At 43.4% G+C, this 20,655-nt stretch overlaps 2 protein-coding genes and 1 long non-coding RNA gene across 17 annotated transcripts in view; 2 read left to right on the top strand and 1 right to left on the bottom strand.

The window, feature by feature from the left end:
* Window positions 1-11,828, top strand: part of LOC6587895 (peripheral plasma membrane protein CASK) — a 32,997-nt gene extending 21,169 nt beyond the window's left edge. For 5 of the 12 annotated variants that reach the window (XM_026984732.1, XM_026984731.1, XM_026984738.1 and 2 more), the window contains 11 exons: window positions 5,954-6,139; window positions 6,204-6,368; window positions 6,439-6,507; window positions 7,140-7,169; window positions 8,534-8,632; window positions 8,692-8,830; window positions 10,285-10,404; window positions 10,471-10,593; window positions 10,660-10,767; window positions 10,808-10,995; window positions 11,076-11,828. In XM_026984732.1, coding sequence (XP_026840533.1) covers window positions 5,954-6,139; window positions 6,204-6,368; window positions 6,439-6,507; window positions 7,140-7,169; window positions 8,534-8,632; window positions 8,692-8,830; window positions 10,285-10,404; window positions 10,471-10,593; window positions 10,660-10,767; window positions 10,808-10,995; window positions 11,076-11,255 — 1,407 coding nt within the window. In that variant the 3' untranslated portion in view covers window positions 11,256-11,828. Of the gene's footprint in view, window positions 1-5,953; window positions 6,140-6,203; window positions 6,369-6,438; window positions 6,508-7,139; window positions 7,170-8,533; window positions 8,633-8,691; window positions 8,831-9,420; window positions 9,475-10,284; window positions 10,405-10,470; window positions 10,594-10,659; window positions 10,768-10,807; window positions 10,996-11,075 lie in introns of those variants that run through there. The other 7 variants (XM_026984733.1, XM_026984737.1, XM_026984741.1 and 4 more) reach the window with 5 other exon arrangements.
* Window positions 11,829-15,471: 3,643 nt separating this feature from the next.
* Window positions 15,472-15,827, bottom strand: LOC113567380. Its single transcript, XR_003409434.1, has 2 exons — window positions 15,792-15,827; window positions 15,472-15,734 (listed from the first exon to the last, which is right to left on the bottom strand). It is a non-coding gene; the product is annotated as an uncharacterized LOC113567380 (long non-coding RNA).
* Window positions 15,828-16,000: 173 nt separating this feature from the next.
* Window positions 16,001-20,121, top strand: LOC6587830 (torso-like protein). Of its 4 annotated transcripts, none has more exons than XM_002012753.2 (3): window positions 16,001-16,094; window positions 18,697-18,953; window positions 19,025-20,121. In XM_002012753.2, exons 2-3 carry the CDS (start codon window positions 18,732-18,734, stop codon window positions 19,874-19,876), a joined length of 1,074 nt encoding a protein of 357 aa, XP_002012789.1. In that variant the 5' UTR covers window positions 16,001-16,094; window positions 18,697-18,731; the 3' UTR covers window positions 19,877-20,121. The 4 variants fall into 4 exon arrangements, with proteins under 4 accessions (XP_002012789.1, XP_026850860.1, XP_026850861.1 ...); XM_026995059.1 differs by having other exon boundaries at window positions 16,001-16,331; XM_026995060.1 differs by lacking the exon at window positions 16,001-16,094 and adding an exon at window positions 16,592-16,690.
* Window positions 20,122-20,655: the final 534 nt, after the last annotated feature.

The raw sequence follows: 20,655 nt of genomic DNA, 5'->3' as shown, positions 1-20,655 counted from the left end.
CTGATCCAACAATTTTAATTATATATTGGGGAAAATACACTCTTCCAAGTGTGACAAAGCGCTGATGAAAAACGCAAACACCCTCCACGCACACACACACCTGTATAGAGGGAGGGAGATGGAATGGAAGGAGTTGGCAAGGCTATAAAATTACATTTACATATGGTTATGTGTGGCGTGTGGTGGTGTGTGTGTGAGGTAAAAAAGTGTTGCCTACCTAACGGCGTCATTAGTCACACACGGAGATGGAGAGATGTTTCGTTTGCCGGCGACAGATAGGCAGCGTTTGAGGTGGGAGGCAGGTGGCAGAAATGACAATATGTTGCGCCCACGGGAAAAGAGTTTTCACACCGCTGATAGATGGCAAAGATAAATGCATAATATGCCCACACACACCGCGAGTGAGAGAGGCAGGCAGGGACACAACGGAAATTTGTGGTGCGATGTTTAACCCAAACCCCAAAAAACGAGTACGACAGACCGAACCGAACCGAACCAAACCAAAAGTCTTTGTTGCAAAAATATCAATATATTTGTGTGGGGAATTTTTGTGTGTGTGTGTGTGTGGGGTTTTTTTCCCTGTGCGGACTCTCACCCAACAAATTGAATGATGAACAGAGCCCGGCTGACAACAACAAGGATGATGCCGCGCGCGCTGACAATGTTGTCGCTGCCATTGTTCGCCCGATAAGGGAGCTGGCAACTATTACCTGGGTCGGGGGCGGGCGGTGGTGGTGGAGATGGGACTGTCAATCAATATGCCCCATCATCGTGCATCATGGAGGGAGCTGGCTGGATGCTGGAGTCCCCCGTCTGTCAATAATAATGCCAACTAATAGGCAGGAAGTGTTAGCCGCCGCCGCCGCAGCCGCCGCCAGGAGATGTGAAGGAGCCCAAAGGATGCCCGCTCAATTACCATGACATAGTCGTACGGTGAATGTTGTGTATTGGACCAATGTTAACTGTAAGACTGTGTCTCGGTGGTTGTCAGCCAAGCAGCAAGCCGAACCGAACCGGAAGTGGAAGTGTAGTCGATCAGACAACAATAAGTTTGCCCAAGTGATAAGTTCTGATAGTGTAAAGTTTCAGCTCCAAAACCCCTTTCGCCTTTTGTCCCAAGGGTGAGACACACCCACACACACACACACACACGACACGAACAGATAGGGCAACCGCAACCTGAGCCAAACCTGACAGCTTGACAGCCACGGTCCGGGGCCATCAACAAACTTTAAACAACTTTTTGTGCTTTTTTGGGTGTTTGGTTTTCTTGTTTGTTGCAGAGGGTACTTCGTGCCTGAGGCGAGACAAGGTAGAACCTCTTAAACATCTGATATATTACCTGATTCTACACATCTGACAGGGGAATGATCATCTACAACAAAGTGTGGGCATATTTAAAGTCAGACAAGAAAACTCTGCTTTATTTGTTTAAACCTTGGGATTTATTATCATATATCATATCCCCATTCAAGTGTAATCTTAACCCTTCTCTGCTGCTTGTGTTTTTTTTGTTCGTGGTTAAGTGAGGGTTAAGCAGAAATTAATCATGCAGGAGATTCATTTGCGGTCTCCCCCCCCCCCCTCTACATACATATCGTACATGTCCTGTACACGTATGCGCCCTTTCCTGGGGGCCCAGGCCCTGCTCCTATACAGATAAGGTGCCAAATGCCACAAACTATCCGAGTGAACCTGGCCATGAGACCAGATTAACTGGCTGAAAGTCTGCTCTAGCGGGGGGGTGGTGGGGGGATGCCCTGTCTGGTGGGTTGAGACCACCGACCGCTGCACGTTGTACTAATTAAAATTCGCCATTAATCCAGATGATTCAGCTGTCAACGGGCCGCCCGCCCGCCCGACCCACTCTACTGTGTAGAGTTTTCCTATCTGTTTTTACCAACAATCTGCAGCCTCCATTAGCCGGGAAATGGATGTGAAAGCCATTCGCAGTCGCGCGTACGTGTGTAATTGACGTGTGGCCTGGAATATTAAAGAGAGTAAAATCCTAGAACACTTCCTCTCGGAACACTTCCCTGCCCGCCCGCCTGCCAGTCTCCTGTGCTCCCCTGATGCTGCTGCTGTCCTGGCCAGGGCTGTGTAATTATTAAAACCAACAAATAACGTTCGTGTGGTGGGTGTGAGGTCTCCCACAACCAGAGGCCTCTGGGATGGTGGCTTCGTGGCTTCGTCCTTTGGTTAGTGGCTTAGCATAAAGCTGCAAAAAAAATGACCAGAGCCAGCACCAGGACCAGGACCATGGACTGACGGATAACAATGGACCTGACTCAGCAGCTGGAGTGGGGCCAGGGCCGGGGACGGGGCAGGGGCAGCCAGTGATGGAAATAAAGCTGGAAAAAAGCTGACGATGGATAGTAAAGGGATTATACCTATTGGAAACGTATTCTAGAATATTAAACAGAGCTCTGTGCTTCTGTACCGATTAAAGGCCAAGGCCTTACAAGTTTCTCTTTTCAAATATTAATAGATTTTTTTCCATGCCCTGTTACTTTTTCATTCCATATTTAATTCGCCCAAAACTTGTCTCAATGTTTCACTCGCATCCCGCCAGAGTTCAGCTGCGAGTTAAGGCTGTATAAAAATATCAAGAACTCTGGAAAAGTTTGCATCATGTCAAAGATTTGTGCAAAGTTTCCGCTAAACTTTTGCCACCTGAATCATTTAAGAGTTAGTTGTGTTGAAGCCTCAGTGGTGTAGAGGAGAAAGATGTAGGTTGTAGTTCTGTTCAGATCAGCTTGGGGGGGCACCCTTGCTTCCACTACAGTTCTGTGTTGGGGTCACCCTTTCTTCCACTACAGTTCTGTGTTGGGGTCACCTTTGCTTCCACTAAAGTTTTGTGCTGGGTTCACCCTTTCTTCCACTACAGTTCTGTGTTGGGGTCACCCTTGCTTCCACTAAAGTTTTGGTTGGGGTCACCCTTTCTTCCACTAAAGTTCTGTGTTGGGGTCACCCTTTCTTCCACTACAGTTCAGTTTTGGGAGGCCACCTTTCTTCCCCTACAGTTCTGTTTGGGGAGGCATCTCATACAGTTCCGTTTTGTTTTTGGCATCCCTTTTTTCTAGTCGGCAGCAGGATGGATGGTTGGATGGGCTTTTGGCTTTGATTGTTTAGGATGCCGACAAGGCATATCTGCATATAGAACCCAACTTTAACAAGCACTTAAGTATTAATCATGGAAATCAGAGTCCCAGTCAGAGTGGGGCCAGGGCCTACTCTTTCTTCTGTGTGTGTTTGTGTGGCCTCATTTGTTGGCCAAACTTTGCTGGCGGTGGCCTATCAATGTCACCGAGTTGGAGCGCCTAATGAGGCATTAAACTTAACTGCTCAACTTTTCCTGTCCCGCCTGTCAAGCGCTTATTAAATTTACCGTTTTATTGGGCCAACAACTTGGTGTTAAATATGCTTTTCCCTACCCCCAGCCCATACCCCCACCCGCACCACGAAAGTGTCCAACCAAAGTGGACAGTGGGCGTGGCAGGGAGGACATGCTTTAAGTGAAATCAGATTACGTTGTTTATCGCCCGCACTGAGGCCCTCCATCCGGGCTGTCAGCTTAGACCGAAGCTAACCAGGCGTGAGTCGAGTATCCTTCGTGTCCTTGTGCAGCGCCATCTGGCGCATTTAAATAGTTGCCAAGTTCAGCAAATTTTATTCGAAGTAGTTAATTCTCGTCTCAGGACGGAGGAAATTGTATTACCCATTTATTTAGTCGAAATTCTGTTGCGGCTGCTCCTGTTGATGGTTCACTCGAGCGAAAGAGGCGTCACAGAGGCCGTGGCTGTGGCAGTAGGTGTAGCCCCTCCTAACTGTCCTTAATAGGCAGATGAAAGTTTTGCTGGCTAATTGGATTTGGCCAAAACTTCTGCTAAATGCGCACAAATACAGGGAAGAAAAAAGGCATTCCGATTGCTAAATGATTTTGTGGGCGAACCAAGGGTTATATTAAATATTTTATTAAGGAAATGCAAGATTAGCTCGAAGGGAAATCGCAATCCAAATTTGTTGCTCTTTGATGTGCAACTACACTTCACTGGACAAAATATTTAAGCTGCTTAAGCAGACAACAACAAATTGATTCAGATTCAGATTCAATATTTAAGCCAGAAGGAACAGAGGCAGTCCTCGTTTTAAGGAGATTATTTTTAATGCTGAAATTAAATGTGTCCAAAGACCTATCCATCCTCTCTCTAAAGTGTCTAAAACACACCTATTGCTTTTCTTTTTCAAGCTAAAATTTCGAGTGCCCTACACCAAATGGGAATGGCATCGGAGCCTTCATTCGTTTCGTTTTTCTGGAACCCACATCACATGGCCAAATGCTTGCCGGATGTGTGGGGGGCTCAAAAGAGCATTTCATGCTTATCCCAAAAAAAAGGAAGGATTTCCAAATCAAAGACCACTAAATTTGATATCTCACACATATTCTATGCTCTCCCCCAATACATTGAATTATTGAATTGATATTTATTGATAAGCTCAAAACTCGATTACCACCTGTCAATCCCAGGCCCAGTCCACCACCCCACCCCCCCCAAAAAACTATATTGGGTAAACACGTTAAGACCCCACACACCACACACACATATTGTATAAGTCGTACTAAGTCTCGTTCTAACTCTGTGATGGAGTGATGTTTTTGGGAGGGCTCTTCGTTCTGCCACGAAGCATTATGAAATATTTATGCACACGGCATACACTGCGGGAATTCATGTCATTCCTTGTGGCTTGTGCAGATGTGGAGTGTGACTGAAAAACCCCTCAAAAATATTCGTTGTAGTTGCAACTGAATGTGGCAGGAGCCAGCCACCAGCTTGAGGTCGATGTCAGTACTGTCGTCGTCTGTGACGGAAATGAAACGTGCGTCTGCACGCATTAGGGTGTACATATATGTGTGTGTCTGTGTGTGTGTGTGTATACCTATGAGTGGCAGTGTATAGAGGTGAGTGGTGCGTGGGCCTGCCTGCCTGCCTGCTACGTGGCTCACTGTTTGTGGCATTGAGTAATCATCAGCGTTGAAAATTGCGTTTTTTATGGGGCCAGTAGATTGCCAGGGGGCGGGGGGCGGTTGGAAGGTTATAAAGAACAAGAGCCTTAAGAGGGGCATTTAGGGGGAGCCGAGTGGTGTGGAGTGAAGGGCATTGGGGCAACATAACTGCTGGCTTAGCATTGTGGTTGTTGTGGTGCTTAGCATACACACTTATATATGCATTTCTATGTGTGTGTGTGTGTGTGGCAAGTGGCACGGCCTGGCTACGCAGTAAAATCCTTTTTTATGGCCTAGCCCAATGCGACTTCTGCCCTGCCCTCTGGCTGGATGGAATATCCTTCATGTTGTGGCTGCCGTTTTGGCCTGGCCAAAAATTAATTTCGCAACATATTCAAAGTGTTATTAAACATAATTTATTAAAACCGAAATTGTATAAAGTCAAAGCCGTTTTGTGGGGGGCACAGGGTTCCCCATAAATTGTTGAGATTTTTTGTTGTTGTTGATACGCTTCAAGGAGCTGCAGAGCAGGCGGCACAGGGGGGGGGGCGTCGTTTATGGGTTTCCTTCGAAGGGGTCATGAGGTCATGTTTGTGCCCTTTTTCTGTTGGAAAATGGAGATGAACAGCTCCAAATACCCTTGCCATAGGACTTTGGGTAGGATTCGATGAGGGTATTGGCTGCTTCGTTCTGGCCCAACTAGAACTCTATAACCATTGTGTTTTTTAATGCTGTGGCTGTTGAACAAATGTCGTCGCCAGTTAATGTTGCAAACCATCTGCCAGGTCTTTGTGTGGGTTATGATGTATGTGGCAGGCGTGGGCAAATCGGAAATTTAATTTCAGCCGCTTAGCCAGGCATAATTGCTGGCCATAACTTAGGCCCAAAAAACCCAAAGCCCAGCCCTAAACCAACGACTGACCTTGTTCTGGGTTCTCTCTCCTGCAGGCCCTGCTCCATAGCCACGATGTGGTGGCCCGCGATGTGTACGGCGAGGAGGCGCTGCGCGTTACCCCGCCACCGATGGTGCCCTACCTCAACGGCGACGAGATGGACAATGTGGAGGGCGGCGAGCTGCAGCATGTGACCCGAGTGCGGCTGGTGCAGTTCCAAAAGAACACGGACGAGCCGATGGTGAGTACTGCCACAGACATTGTGACCAAATAGTACTCTAATACAGAGCCGAACGACTTTGCAGGGCATAACGCTGAAGATGACCGAGGATGGGCGCTGCATTGTGGCAAGGATTATGCACGGGGGTATGATACATCGACAGGCAACGCTGCATGTGGGCGACGAGATACGGGAGATCAATGGCCAGCCGGTGCAGCATCAGTCGGTGGGCCAATTGCAACGAATGCTGGTAAGCGGATCAATCCCATTTTGCTAATTGAATTCAATTCCCTTTATGTGCTAATCCCTTCTCGTTGCAGCGCGAGGCACGCGGTTCTGTTACCTTCAAGATAGTTCCTTCGTACCGTAGCGCTCCGCCACCCTGCGAGGTGAGTTCTTAAGACCTCCGCCCCCAACCCCAACTCCAATGTACATCTCTATGTTATAGCATACGTCCTACTAATCATACAATAATGCATCTCTCATCTAGGGCTCTAGTTGTTAATTATATCATGCCATTAATTCACTAGCTTGAGGACTTTTTTAACATCATTTCCCTTGTCATATTCTTTGGGGGTTAAATAACAGCATTAACTGCGTCAAAGCTTTATTCAATTTGCTGTCAAAAAGAGCCATGATTAAGTACTTTAATTGCATCGAGTGGAAGACTCGTGTTACCTGTCAATTTGTGAAATCAAAGTATCAAAACGGATTACCTCTGCCCCACTCCACCGCCAGTTGAAACAATAGAAGGCTCGTACCGAAAACCTGTGCAGTCGAATGCATTTATGCAGATAACGAGCATAAGCTAATGAAGTTTTGGGGGTAAATGGCATAGGCTATAGGGAAAAATATATGTACGAGCAGGGGGCTCCTTTGTGTAGCTCGAGTATGGGATGCATTATACAATTAACTGTCTGCTCATTTACATAACTCCACACTATCTCTTACTCATCTGACTTGCTTCCTTCCTACTTGCCTTCCTACACACTCTCCACACACTGCTACACACCAAATGCAGCTTTTCAGGATCAGACCCGCTCCGGTGCTTGTAAGTATCATTTGTGCCCCCACCGTAACAATAGACCCATAATCATACACCAAAAGACAACCGTCCTTCGCCTCCCCCCCACCCCCCATCCACATGGTAGATGTGCATATTCATGGACCGATAAACAAGAAACAATATTATGCACACAATCAACACAGATTCGTGGAATTTATGCTCTTTGGTTGGAAGAGGCCATCATTTCCGAACCCATAAAGAACGTCTGCTCTTGACAGCTGAGGCCCTGTCTCGTGTCCAACGTGTGTCCATCTTTTTCATAGAAGAAACTTGATTATTCGTTTCACGCTGAATAGAAATCAGAATCAGAATCAGCCTCTGGTTTTTCGTAAACTATAAAATATAATTATCTGTCAGAAAAACGAATCGTGGCCTGACAAGTGCTCGTCAGAAAAGTCTTTTGTTTTCAATAGAGAACAAAGAATATAAGAAACATAATACATAGAAGAGTATGTGTTGAAGTTTAAAATGTTTATTGATGATATTCTCGCTTCCTTAAGACAGAAACAATCCTAACAGAACAATCTAAAGCCTTCAAAATGAGGAAAAATCTTTGTAACTGAATTTGTTCCTGGACTGTTGTATAAGTTGCTTCAAAAATAATCGGAAACAACATACATAGTTGCATAATTTCTGGAATAAACTAAAAAAAAATTTGGTGTCAATCTAGAAAATTCTATGGCTGATTCTTTGCAGATTCTTTGCGCCTAAGAGGGTTTTCTTTGTATCTTTAGATACTTTAAATACAAACTCCTTAAGAAAAACCAGTACACAACAAAATTGTATTTTTCTGCGCAAAAAAAAAACAAATTTTCTTTAAAAAAAAAAATAAAATTAAGAATCTAGTGCCAATCTAGAAAATTCGATGGCTGATTCTTTGCAGATACTAGTAGGTCCACCTAAGAGGGTTTTCTTTGTATCTTGAGATACTTTAAATACAAAATGCTTCAAAAGTAACAGGACATAATATAATTGTATATTTTCTGCGATAAAAAAATTTAAAATCTAGTGTCAATCTAGAAAATTCGATGGCTGATTCTTTGCAGGGTTTTCTTTGTATCTTTAGATACAAACTGCAAGAGAATGCTCTCGAATTTAAAGTTAGAAGTCCTTTATCCCCATTATTGTTGTTCTTGCTGCTTCCTGTTGCTGCTGCCACGCAAATGAGTTGGGATTATAATTGGTGGAAATACGAAACGCAAAAAAAAAACCCATCATTTCGCTGAGGCAGCCGCATTAGGGCGGCTCCCGACTCAAATGCAGCGTCAGCAGAGAGCAGAGCAAACCAAAAACTAAATTGTGAACTCACTTTGTGCTCTTCTTGTTTCTGGCTTCCTTTACCGTGGCAGATTTTCGTGCGCGCACAATTTGATTATAATCCGCTGGATGATGAGCTTATACCCTGCGCCCAGGCGGGCATATCATTCCAAGTGGGCGACATACTTCAGGTAGGTGGCCAGCTCTGGAAAACAGAAACGAAACCCTCTAACGCCCGTCTTCGGTGCAGATCATTAGCAAGGACGATCATCACTGGTGGCAGGCGAGACTGGACACGGTTGGTGGCTCGGCGGGCTTGATACCATCGCCAGAGCTGCAGGAGTGGCGCATTGCCTGCCAGACGGTCGACAAGACCAAGCAGGAGCAGGGTGAGTCCTTCAAAGACAATATTAGCTGTAAAACAAAAAAAAGAAATACAAGAAAAGAAAAAAGAAACGAAACGAATCTATGCGTAATCTCTATGTGTAATTGGATGCTCGATATAATCAATCAATCAATCAATCAATCGTATGCTATATATTGTACTATATTGGAAAGTGTATGACGAATTCGTAGTTGACCTGAACGCAGGGGAATACGCGCTCTCTCTCTCTCTCTCCCTCTCTCTATCTATCTCTCTATGGCTCTGTCTCTTCTCTGGCAGAGCTCACACAAACACACACACACCTCAGACTCACACACATGTGTACACTAACATAAGCCCTGGAGAGTTGCATGCCCCCAAAAAAGTAGTCGGAGCTAAACCAAAGAAACCCCATTTTGAAAATTCCAAAGCAAACCAAAAATGTTGCCAAATTCTTGATAAATATACCATGAAAGACCTCCCCCGCCCCACACACACACACACACCCACACACAAACAGCTTAAAGTAAAATGATTTAATATTTAAACCAAAAATAGCATAAGAAATCACAGAATATGTAATATAAAAAAAATATGTATAATAATATAATGCAGGAGAACCGGGTGCTGGATGTTCCGCTCACGCAGATGGGTGTGATGGATCAGCAGGTAGTTACCATATAAAGCAAAAACAATCCCACACACACACACACACAAACACAACTTAATTAAATGAAAATCCGCCAAGCTAACCGCCTAAGGAGAGCTTGCCAAAAATTGTCGAACCCTAAACCGTTTCCTCTTGAGTTCTGTTATGCAAAACAAAACAAAGAAAACAAACACAAACATACTACAGAATTTTAACGATAGCAATTGTATAAAGATTTCACACCCAAAATTCACCACCACCCCCCTCCACCCGAAAGTTGTAGCTTATGTAGAAGGCACCGAAACCGAAACCCACCAGCCCCCCCTTAAGGATAGCCACAAGCCATCAACCATCATCTAGAACAACGTAGAAACCCCCCAGCACTAGCCATCGTTGCGTATGATCATTGCCACCCACGCTTATAACCGAAATAAATGAATTGTACCCCGAGTAACGAGTTTAGATATAACCAAACACACATACTAGATACATACAGATACATCCAGAAAGACACAGGCCACACTGCACGTTGAATTTTCAATCCGAAGGAATGCCAGGAAGCATCTTCGGAAATGTCCAAGAAAGAGTTATCAAGAAATATACGAACGATTCGAGAAATATATGCATTTTCTATGCTGTAATAATCATGAATGCTTATAATACTTAATGATTTAATGCCAATGAAATATTTGCTTGCTTGCCTGCAGAACAGCATGTTTGTTTATGCTCCATCAAGCATGTGGCTCTTCAGTTTCTAATAACTTTAATATGCATATGCCGTATACTGAACGGAAATTATAAAACATTTACCCAACAATTATAACCAACAGTAAACTGTTCGATATTCGGGCGCAAGAAGAAGCAGTGCCGCGACAAGTACTTGGCCAAGCATAATGCCATATTCGATAATCTAGATGTGGTCACATACGAGGAGGTTGTCAAGGTGCCAGGTGAGCTTGTACTAGCAGCTAAAACCCCAAGGAACCTATGCTCAAATGGTTGCTCTTTCTTGCCAGTCGGTGATCCGAACTTTCAGCGCAAAACGTTGGTGCTATTGGGAGCCCATGGCGTGGGCAGGCGGCATATTAAGAACACCTTGATATCCAAGTATCCCGATAAGTACGCCTATCCCATACCACGTAAGTACGAGTCTTAATCTAAAGTTCTTCAGGTTGAATGCAAAGATTTGTCGATTTTTTTTCTAGATACAACGAGACCTGCCAAGCCCGAGGAGGAGAGTGGACGCAGCTATTACTTTGTCTCGCACGACGAAATGATGGCGGATATCGCCGCCAATGAGTACTTGGAATATGGTGAGTCGTAACCATCTACAGCACTCAAAGTAATACTTAGGCATTCACCCAGGCACGCACGAGGATGCGATGTATGGCACCAAGCTGGACACTATCCGACGCATACACACAGACGGCAAGATGGCCATATTGGATGTGGAGCCGCAGGCACTGAAGATACTACGCACAGCCGAATTCACGCCCTATGTGGTCTTCATAGCGGCCCCCTCGCTGCAAAATATCGCCGATGTAAGGCTTGCCTAAGACTGTGCTGTGGTGTCTCGATGCTAATTGGTTTTCTTTGTTTTCCCTCTCTGGTGCGATGGCAGTACGATGGCAGCCTGGAGCGTCTGGCAAAGGAATCGGAAATGCTGCGTCAAATGTATGGCCATTTCTTTGATATGACGATTGTGAACAACGACATTAGCGATACGATTTCCGCGCTGGAAACGGCCATCGACCGAGTGCACACCACTCCCCAATGGGTGCCAGTCTCGTGGCTCTACTGACAAGACAGTGAACTGGAATGCCCCGATTGCCTCGAGGGTTGCGATTGCGAGTGGGATGCATATACACAGGCCTCCAATGTGGCGCTCTACTGAGTGCAATACCACAGTTACATCACACCTACTACACACCACAAACACCATTAAAGTATTACCAAGGCACAAAAATATACAACACAGCAACAGCAACAGCAACAGCAATAGTAGCAAAAGCAACCGCAACAGAAACAGAAAGACATGAAGACAGAATGCGCTTGGCGCCGAGATATATGTAGGTATGAGGATATAGGAGAGGGTATTGTGGGTAACTGCGGTCGCAACGTAAACACAAAATGTTAATTGTAAAACGAGCTGTATTTTGCCTTATACTTTGTTAAATCCTAAGTGTTTAATTTTACATTGTATTTGCCATTCCAATGGGCTGCCCTCAAACAGACAGCCTGTGTCATTATGTTTATTATATTTATGATTGTTTGTTCTGTTAAAGTTTTTGTTTGTACCCGTACTCGTACTCGTACTAGTATTTATTTTGTTTCTTTCTGTCAGACAGCATTAAACGCTTATGTTAATCTTGCACTTGTTAGTGTCTAAGTTAACTAAAACACAAACCGAAATCGAAACAGAAACAGAAACCGCAACTAAAAAACACTCTAAATTGTTTTAATCAAAGATTATTTCCATAAACACATACAAAAATAAAAAAATAAAAAAACACACCCAAAAAAATGAAGAAATAGAAATCCGAAGAATGTTTGAAGAAAACGAGTTAGTAAATTATAGCAACAAAAAACTACGTAATTAGTTATAATTAAACATAACAGCAAAACCAGCATAAAAACCAACAAGAAGAGAAGTTCAGGAAAACGTTAAAAACAATATGAGATGAGAGCAATTTCAAGTGTTTCAAGCCCAAAAAAAAAGTATAAAAAAGCAAATTAATTACATATGGAAGAGCAAATGGGGACAACCGATCGTAAAGTGTACGTTTTAAATGCAATAAACATTAACAAAAGGACCCGTATAACATCACTTACACACGAAACAAACAAACAAAAAAATACACTAAAATATTACCAAGAAAGAAAACAAAAAAAAAACCAAATTGTTGACGTTTAAATAAATTCAATGGAAATGATTAATAATGCAATCATAAACGAGTTAATAATAATAAGAAGCAGGCGCGTTTAAATCAAGCAAAAGCAATTAAAGGACAAAACATTAAACCAACAAAAAAAACATAGAGTGAGCACAAAAACAACAAAAAGAAAACACATACTAACAGCAATTACAGCAAAGAAGTAAATCAAATAAGAATTAAACTATTTAGAGGCCAATGAGAGCTGGTGGAAGAGTGCGCGACGGGACACAACAGGACACGTATAAATATAGGAAGACACGAAGGATGAAGAGAATGAATGAATGAATGAAATGATTAGTACAGAAAATATGTGGTGTAACATACAGACATATATAGGTATATTTTTCGAACAACTCAAAACTCAGGTTGGATACATTGAAAATCAGTCAAGTTCAATAAGATAAATATAGCGGAGCGCTTCCTTTTAACCCACAGCCAAAAAAAGCAAAACGAAAACCTTAACAAAACCCAATCGAAGTTTACAATGGATTAAACAGAATCGAATCGAAATGAATTGCAGTTTACCCACAAGCCACAAGTTACCACCCTAGCAGCAGCAGCTTCTGCATAAATCTTTTCTAAATGCTTTACAAGTACAAAACATGTCTTTAGCAATCAGATTTTTAGCCCCGAAAACCCCCAGGCTCGCGCTCACTAGCTTTCTCCTCTTGCTCTCACCGAAGCTTCTCCTGCTCCCGTTCGATTGGCGAAATCTTCTCCAGGCTTGGGCTTGATTGCGCTTCTCCAGAGCAGGACCTAAGCTGAATCTAGACCTAACACTAAGGAGTGCACATGCAATCACAACAAAGAAACAAGGAAACAAAAACTGGTTAGAATTGGAAAATGTGGTTGAACAAGCAAAAACCACTTACGATTAATATTAGACTAAAAAAATTTGACATTTGACTTTGTAATTCCTACCACCTACAACCCTCCAGCCCCAGAAACACCACACTCCTCACTCCATTTAAGCCAGAGCTTAGTTCGAGCCTAACCACAGAACCCACATCGATTACCACACACACAAATGAATTACCAGAACAATTCTATGGTTTCAAAACGGTTGAACAATTTTTGCATAGAGAATTATTGTTGAACGCTGGGATATGACTTTTTGGTTCGGAGCGTATGACAGAACAGCAGGCAGCAGGCAGGCAATGCAAATCATAGAAGTATCCCAATGAAAAACCTACCCGAAACTGAAGAACTAAACTACCTACCCACAACCAGATACAAAATAAAAGAAAAACCGCAAAAAAAAAACAAGCAGCCGAGTGGCCAAATTAACTAAGTATTTTACCCTTAAAACAAAAAAGAAAACCTAAACAAAACGATGAAGTCGAAGAACAACCGGAAGCGGAAGTGTATGTATATGTTGCAGCTATCCCCCTCCCCCCCAACCTAGGCAGGGTGTGCCAGATAAAAAAAAGTCTAAGGAAAAATGCTCAAATCAAAAATCAAGTATTTTATGGTATAAAAACCGTGAGGAATGATCACGATTAGAATGAAGGGGAAGTCGCGTGTAAGAGTTGGACATTCCAAGAATGAGCTAGAATTTCGAAGGGATTCGTTTCTTATTTTTAACTGATCCTTTTTTCTTAGCTGATGCGAGCAAATTGTAGCTGTACACTAAGAATAATTTCACACTAAGATTAAGCAAAAATTTATTGTTGATATTACATAAAAAAAAGAAAAGAAATGGAAAACGGATATTGGAAATACCAGAAGACTCATTGAAGCAAGCCAAATGGATTAGAATTTTTCTCTAATTTGATAAGTGGTAGACGATGATGAAGGAGCTAAGGATAATGAAGATGGTGACGAGTTGATAATGCTTATGATCTCCAAAAGTCAATATGTGTAGGATTGACACGATTTGAGCAAATTGAGTGAATTGTTATTAAAATAATAAATGAAATGAGTGGCTCAGATGGATCGATATCGATCCATTGATGCTGAAATAGGTCAAGACGTTAGAAAATATCATTTAAAGTAAATGATACAAATGTCATAATATATACATAGTTTAAAATGAAAATAATAATAACAAAATCAGAAGAAAAATGGGTAAAAATGGGAATAATGCGAATTAAAAACAGAAACAGAAAAAAAGAAAAACAAAAACAACCAGTAAACACTGAAATACCGAATTTTAAATACATAAGTTTTGAATCATGCATGCCGCAAAGACAAAGAAAACCCAACACAGAAAAAGAAATTAATAAAAAGAACCTCTATATATGAAAATGAGAAATATATGAGAGAATACAATTTCAGTCAGTTTTTGCAATGATTTTTTGGGGTCCCCCACTCCACTCCACAAAATCGGAAAGAGAACCTTTCCAGTTCTTAGAAAGCAAGCAGCGAAATTCGTAGAAACTTTCATTGGACAGAGCAGAGAGTGCCCTCCAAGGCAATGTGACAAGCGGATGCCCTGCAGCCATGGATACAATTACACCGACCCGACCGAGATATATGTACATATTTATGTACGTATTTGTATCTGAAGCTTCTAATTGAAACATTATACAAGAAACATCAAACGACTGACACACAGACTGGCAGACTGATACCCACTAAGCTGTCGGCTTGACCCAAATTTGTTGGCATGTTTTCAAGGTAATGCGAATTTGATACTTTCGGTTTTTTTTCCTCTGACTCTGGCTCTGGCTCTGGCTTATGGTATCTTTACTTTTTGACTATGTTGACCATTCAGTCGGGGACTGGGCTGAGTGGGGCGGCAGAGGCAGAGTCCCCCCAAAAAGTTTTTGATTACAACAGTTGTTCCACGATTCTATTGAAGTCTTGCGCAAGCCTCGCTCTGCAAACTGTCTCCGTCCCCGACCCCGATCCCCTCGTTTGGGTACTTGCTATGCTGGAGGGCCGGCGAGCAACGTGCCGGGAAACACTAATAAGCGGAAAAGCTGTCAGTTTGTCGTCCCTCGAACCCCCACCGATGACAGCTATAGATATTTGTGTCAAAGTATTTCCACTGACCATCTGCTGCTCCAACAGCGATTCTGGCCCCATGTCATTGAACTGCAACGTCTGCCGGAAGAAAATTAATAAAACATGCAAATATTCTTTTTTGAAAACTTTTTTGAGTAATAATTTTAATCATACCATAAATATAAAAAAATTATTTAATGGGATATTAAGACTAATTTATTGTTTTAATAAGTAATCCTTTTTACTTGAATTTAAAGATTTTTCCCCACTGTGCGGCTTAGCAACATGTTGTCTAACGAACATAAGTCCAGGGCTCATACTTGAAACGCAATTCGAGCCTGAGAGCGTAAGATTGGTTTGATCGAACCGGCTAAGCGATCTCGAACCTCGATGTACTATGGAAAGGTATGGACAACGATGAAAAATCGTCCAATTGAACGGCTTCTACAAACCTCAGCATGTTTGATCATAGTATGTTGAGAATTGGGGTGGATTTTACGTTGCATGCGTTGCATTTTCTGGCCCGTTTTGCCTGTTGTCCAAACCTTTTTTGTAATCTTGCTGGCAACATGTTTTCTAGCCACATGTGGCCAAGCAGTATTTTGAAGAACCCACCAACATTGCGGGGTATTTGAAAGAAACGGGTACTGTGGGACTGGTTATTTTAAATATTTCTTCGAGTCTGCGCGGTGGAAGTTATGCCCACGATCCGATCCCGTTCCACCGTACCGTTCCCAACTGCTCGTGTTTAAAGTGTAAGTGCTTTTCGGATTCCGGCTTTTTAATTGCGATTGAGGCACGTTTTCTGTGCTCTGTGTGTAAACCTGGCTTGTGGAATTTGTGTGTACTCGAAACCCCATAACGGACCGCGCGCGAACGTAATTTAACACCCGATCGGGTAATCTCAAATAGTCTCGAGACTGGAAGAACTATTTTTGGGTCGTCTAGTCCACTTCACTACACTCTACCCCCGTCGGATGGGAACGGGAATGGTACGCTTATCACTTGAAGGCGCCATGCGTAGCAGCTCATCGCTGTCATCGCGCTGACCTTTAGGCCCCATCAACTAAATATAATTTAATGATACTACTCGTATGTCGTACGGCGCTGCTTTGTGCAATGGTTTGTCTGTTGCGAGTACGAGAGTAGCTAGGCGATAAGGCAAACCACTGCCAAACCACTCTCCGGATTCGATCCGTCTCTGCCTTTGCCCAATCGGCCTCAGTCTAAGTATTTATCCTCTCCCAGCCAGTCTCTAAATAAGCTAAAGCTTCTCTGAATACTAAAGTCATAAAGCGGCTTCTGGGTTGATGGTTACGTCAATTCAATTCCAGTTCGAGTTCTCGTGCAGGTAAAACAAACAGAAACAGAAACAGCAACAGCCACCGAAACAGAAACAGAAACAGTTCGCAGTCAGACAACTTTTGTTTAACACCGCTCAAGGAAAGCATAAAATTATATACTTATAAACTGCAGACCTTAAGCCCCCAGTGTGTGATATGTGCCTGTGCGGTGTGTGGTGTGTGCCCTTCGTCTTCGTCCCCAACCAGACCACAAAAGAGCGCATAAAATGCGCATAAAGAATCTCCAATTGACTGAGCTTGAGCTCTGACGGAAATGTGGTGGAGCCCCAGTCCCCAGTCCCCAATCCTCAGACTGAGACTGCGACTGCGACTGTGACTCTGACTTTCTGGCAAAACAACGTCTGAGACGTCACAGTTGGACGATTTCAGCTGATTGGAGATTGGAATGAAGTGGAGTCCGAGTGCGCGTATTGAATTTTTGATTCATCTCAATCTCCACGGGCTCGTGTGCGTCCGTGTCGCGTCTTTTGGGTCTTTTGCACAAGGTTATGCGACTGCTATTGTAAACACTCTACCTATCATTATATCATATATCATACACCACACTTGAGCTGCCTTTAAGCTTAAAGTTTGGCAATTGCCAAAGAGCCACACAGACGACTCTCAATGGGAGTAGCTCGCCGGAAACTAGTCAGCAGCCCCTTAAAAACGGCATTTTTTTGGTTACTTCATTTTCGAATGGAGCTAAGCTGATTATACTCATATGAATTTAATGATTATTAGAATTTGACAAGCACAAACTGGCTTCAGAATCTTGTCGGGTGTGGTCTGAAGAGCAGGGGACTTTTGTATTTCATTGAGAAGAATGAATCGAAATATTTTTGCAATCTTTTTGGTTCATCGATGGGGCCAAGTGTGTGAGATAATAACCTTCTAAATTATACTGATTAAAACATAGTATATATAATATAATTATTTCCTGGAACTGGACATATTAGGAAGCTTATAATCTGAGGAAATTTCTTTAGTATAGGAGCGAATCCATAGGTCGTTTTTTTAAATTTTTTTTTGTGACATTGCCCAACTCCTGGTAATTGTCGTGTCACCCTTCCTGATGTTGTTTTTAGCACCGCTAAAGTTATTGTTACTCGGCAAATTTAGCATCGCCTACATTTTATGGTTCACTTAAATTGTTAACAATTTGAGTGTCATTATATGTTTTTTTTGTTAGTTTTTGTGACTACTGTCGACTGTCGTTAAGTTGCGCTTCACCGATTTGGTTGAATGCAGCAGCAGGGTGGCATAGTGGCAGAGGGGCAGGTGTGAGTCATGGGTATGGCTAACACCCGGCTAACCTTTGTGTTTTAACCAGTCAAACACGTCGCTGGCTGCATCGGTTCTACTGCTGATAACGGGCTGACCATTCCATTGAAAGCCGTCTCGTCTCGGTTTGAAAAAGTTGCAATGTTGTTAGAATTTATGGCTTGGCTTGGGCCAATTTTATGCTGCTCTTTGGCAGTGCCTTCCTCTCTGGCCAGCCGTAATCAGGCGAATGGCAAACCGGTTTAAACTAGTGCGCCCAAAAAGGAAAAAATAAAAACGGCTTTGGCTATACATAACGTCTTGCGGGCCATGCAAAATGTTTAGGAAATCATTTGCATGTCCAACCGGCCGCCGAACCAATTTCGATGGCTTTACTTTGTAGCGTTTCTTAACGGCCACAACCAGCCCAACCTGCGGCTAATTGCAGCCACTTAAGGTGGTCAGAGCTCAACGCGATCCGAGATCCAAGATCGGAGATCATCGCGGAGACGCCGTCAGGCGGTGGCCTCAACAAAACACTGAACGGTGTGCGGTTCAAGTTCAGCACTACTGAAGGTTCATGGTCAATTAGAGCTCGCATAAATTATCGCCCGCTTAGAGTAGTAGAGTGGAAAAGCAAATACTCTTGACTAAACGTAGACACATAATTATAGGTATGGGTAATAGGTATACCCCCTATCCTCCTACCGCTGTAATATTCATAACATCCGCTTCCCATTGCCCGTTGCAGTCCCTTTTGCATGCTGAGTGGCCCACCGCTGAGCGATGAGCCCGAGCCCATCTGGGCGGCTGGGCCTGTTCTGGCTGTTGGCACTGGCGCTCCTCGCCGTCGTCGGCAGTCGCGAGTCCCAGCTGCGCATTGGCAAAGCCATCAATATATTTCTACGCTATGGCTACCTGGGCATATCGATGCGGGTGATACCCATGAACGACAACGTCGAGTCGGAGCGATGGATATTCAAGGAGCCGACTAAAAATATATACAGGGTGAGCGTGGGCCCCTAACCCACTCTTCTGTTGTCCTCTGATGGCCCTCTAATATTCGGTTATCATTCCAGAACTTGAGCGGCCTGGCGGAGAGTCATGAGGACACCACGCCCGGTATCTTTCATGGGGATTTCCATATGGAGTTTTGCGACAATCGTCGCCAGCTGTTCCAGGCATACTTCCGTGACTTCACCGTCGAGCGAATGGACAAGCCCTGGGAGGCCTTCACGGGTGGCTGGTTTCCGGACACTGCGGCCAAGAAGCTGGGCATCAACACCTCCTTCATCCAGGGCGACTACTCGTATGTGCTGGTTCGAGTGGTCCGATTCCGGGAGACGGGCAAGCTGAATGCCGACATCCCGATTGAGCAGCAGCTGGAGCCGGAAGTCCGGGCGCGCATGGAACAACTAAAGATCGGAAATCTCACGTCGGCGGTGGGCTTCATAGAGAGCGTCGGCACACACTACGTCAGCTCGTATACCACGGGCAATTCGCTGTTCCAGGTCTTTGTGTACAGTCGCAAGAACTTCAAAATGATCAAGGAGCGCATCAGGAGCAAGGGCCTGAACGCCCTGTCCAAGCTCGATCTATACAACTACTTTGCGCCGTGGTTTGCCGAGCATCTGGGCCAGATCCGTTCGGCCAGTGCCAATGCCACCGTGGAGCGCTGGGCGCGTCGGAAGCTCCAATACGAATACTATGTGGTCAAGTATGTGACCCTGCTCAAGCTGCACGGTAATAGCACGTTGCTGCGATCCCTGGACACGCTGCTGGGCAACGATGCTATCCTACAGCTCGACCTCAAGTCCCTCAATGTGGTCTTTAGGGAGCATCCGGAGAAGGAGAGCTGGTTCCACGAAGTGCTCGACAACAACATGAAACTTTGGGAATTAAACATGCCGCAGAATCATGCTAGCCGATAATGGATCCTTCACTGGATGTTTGGATTGGGGCTACAGCTTAAAAGTTCCTAGATGCGAGCTATCAAAATTTATGCGTAGTTGTAGTTAGGATTCTCATTCTCTAGCGCGTAATTACTGTTCTGCCTGTGATAGTTTTTAGGTAGTTTAATTAATCAAAAGAACAATTGATTTGCATTTTAGTAAACTAGTTTATACGATCGCAATACTGCTATCATAGATTTCCTATAATAATAATAGTAATAATAACAATAATAATAATATTGATCAAAGTCAAAATTCATATACATATGTAGTTTCATGACTTTAATAAAAATTCGAAATCCAATTTGAATATTAATTAAAAATAATTTTGGTCACCCCGAAAGAAGAGAAGAAGCCAAAAAATTTTGTAAGCCCCTCCAAAAATGGATAAAAGAATAAAATATTTTTGTGAAGTTTTTATAAATAAAAATGCAGAAAAAGGAAAACATGTAAGAAAAATCGAAAAAGGAGGATAAACATTTTTGTATTTAAAATATTTATCTAAAGGAGAAAATGTGGAGTCTTGATTCTATAAAGATTCTACATTGAAGATTATTGGACAAATTGCGTTTGGAAAATTCATCAAATCTCGAGGAAAAGACCAAAATCGCATCCAAAACTCACATTTAAATTCTGGCGGCTAACATTTGCTTGGAGTCAGTCGAATCGAGCCAGTTCACATGAACCGTGCCATGCAAGGCAACGATGATCCGGGAGAAAGCACCATGGTGCAAATTTATAGCATGTTTTATAATTTT

This window comes from Drosophila persimilis, unplaced genomic scaffold, assembly GCF_003286085.1.
Source record: "Drosophila persimilis strain 14011-0111.01,24,50 unplaced genomic scaffold, DperRS2 tig00000000-arrow-pilon, whole genome shotgun sequence".
Classification (NCBI taxonomy): domain Eukaryota; kingdom Metazoa; phylum Arthropoda; class Insecta; order Diptera; family Drosophilidae; genus Drosophila; species Drosophila persimilis.
Note: the sequence above shows the minus strand (reverse complement) of the source record. Positions and strands in the feature narration are given on the sequence as shown.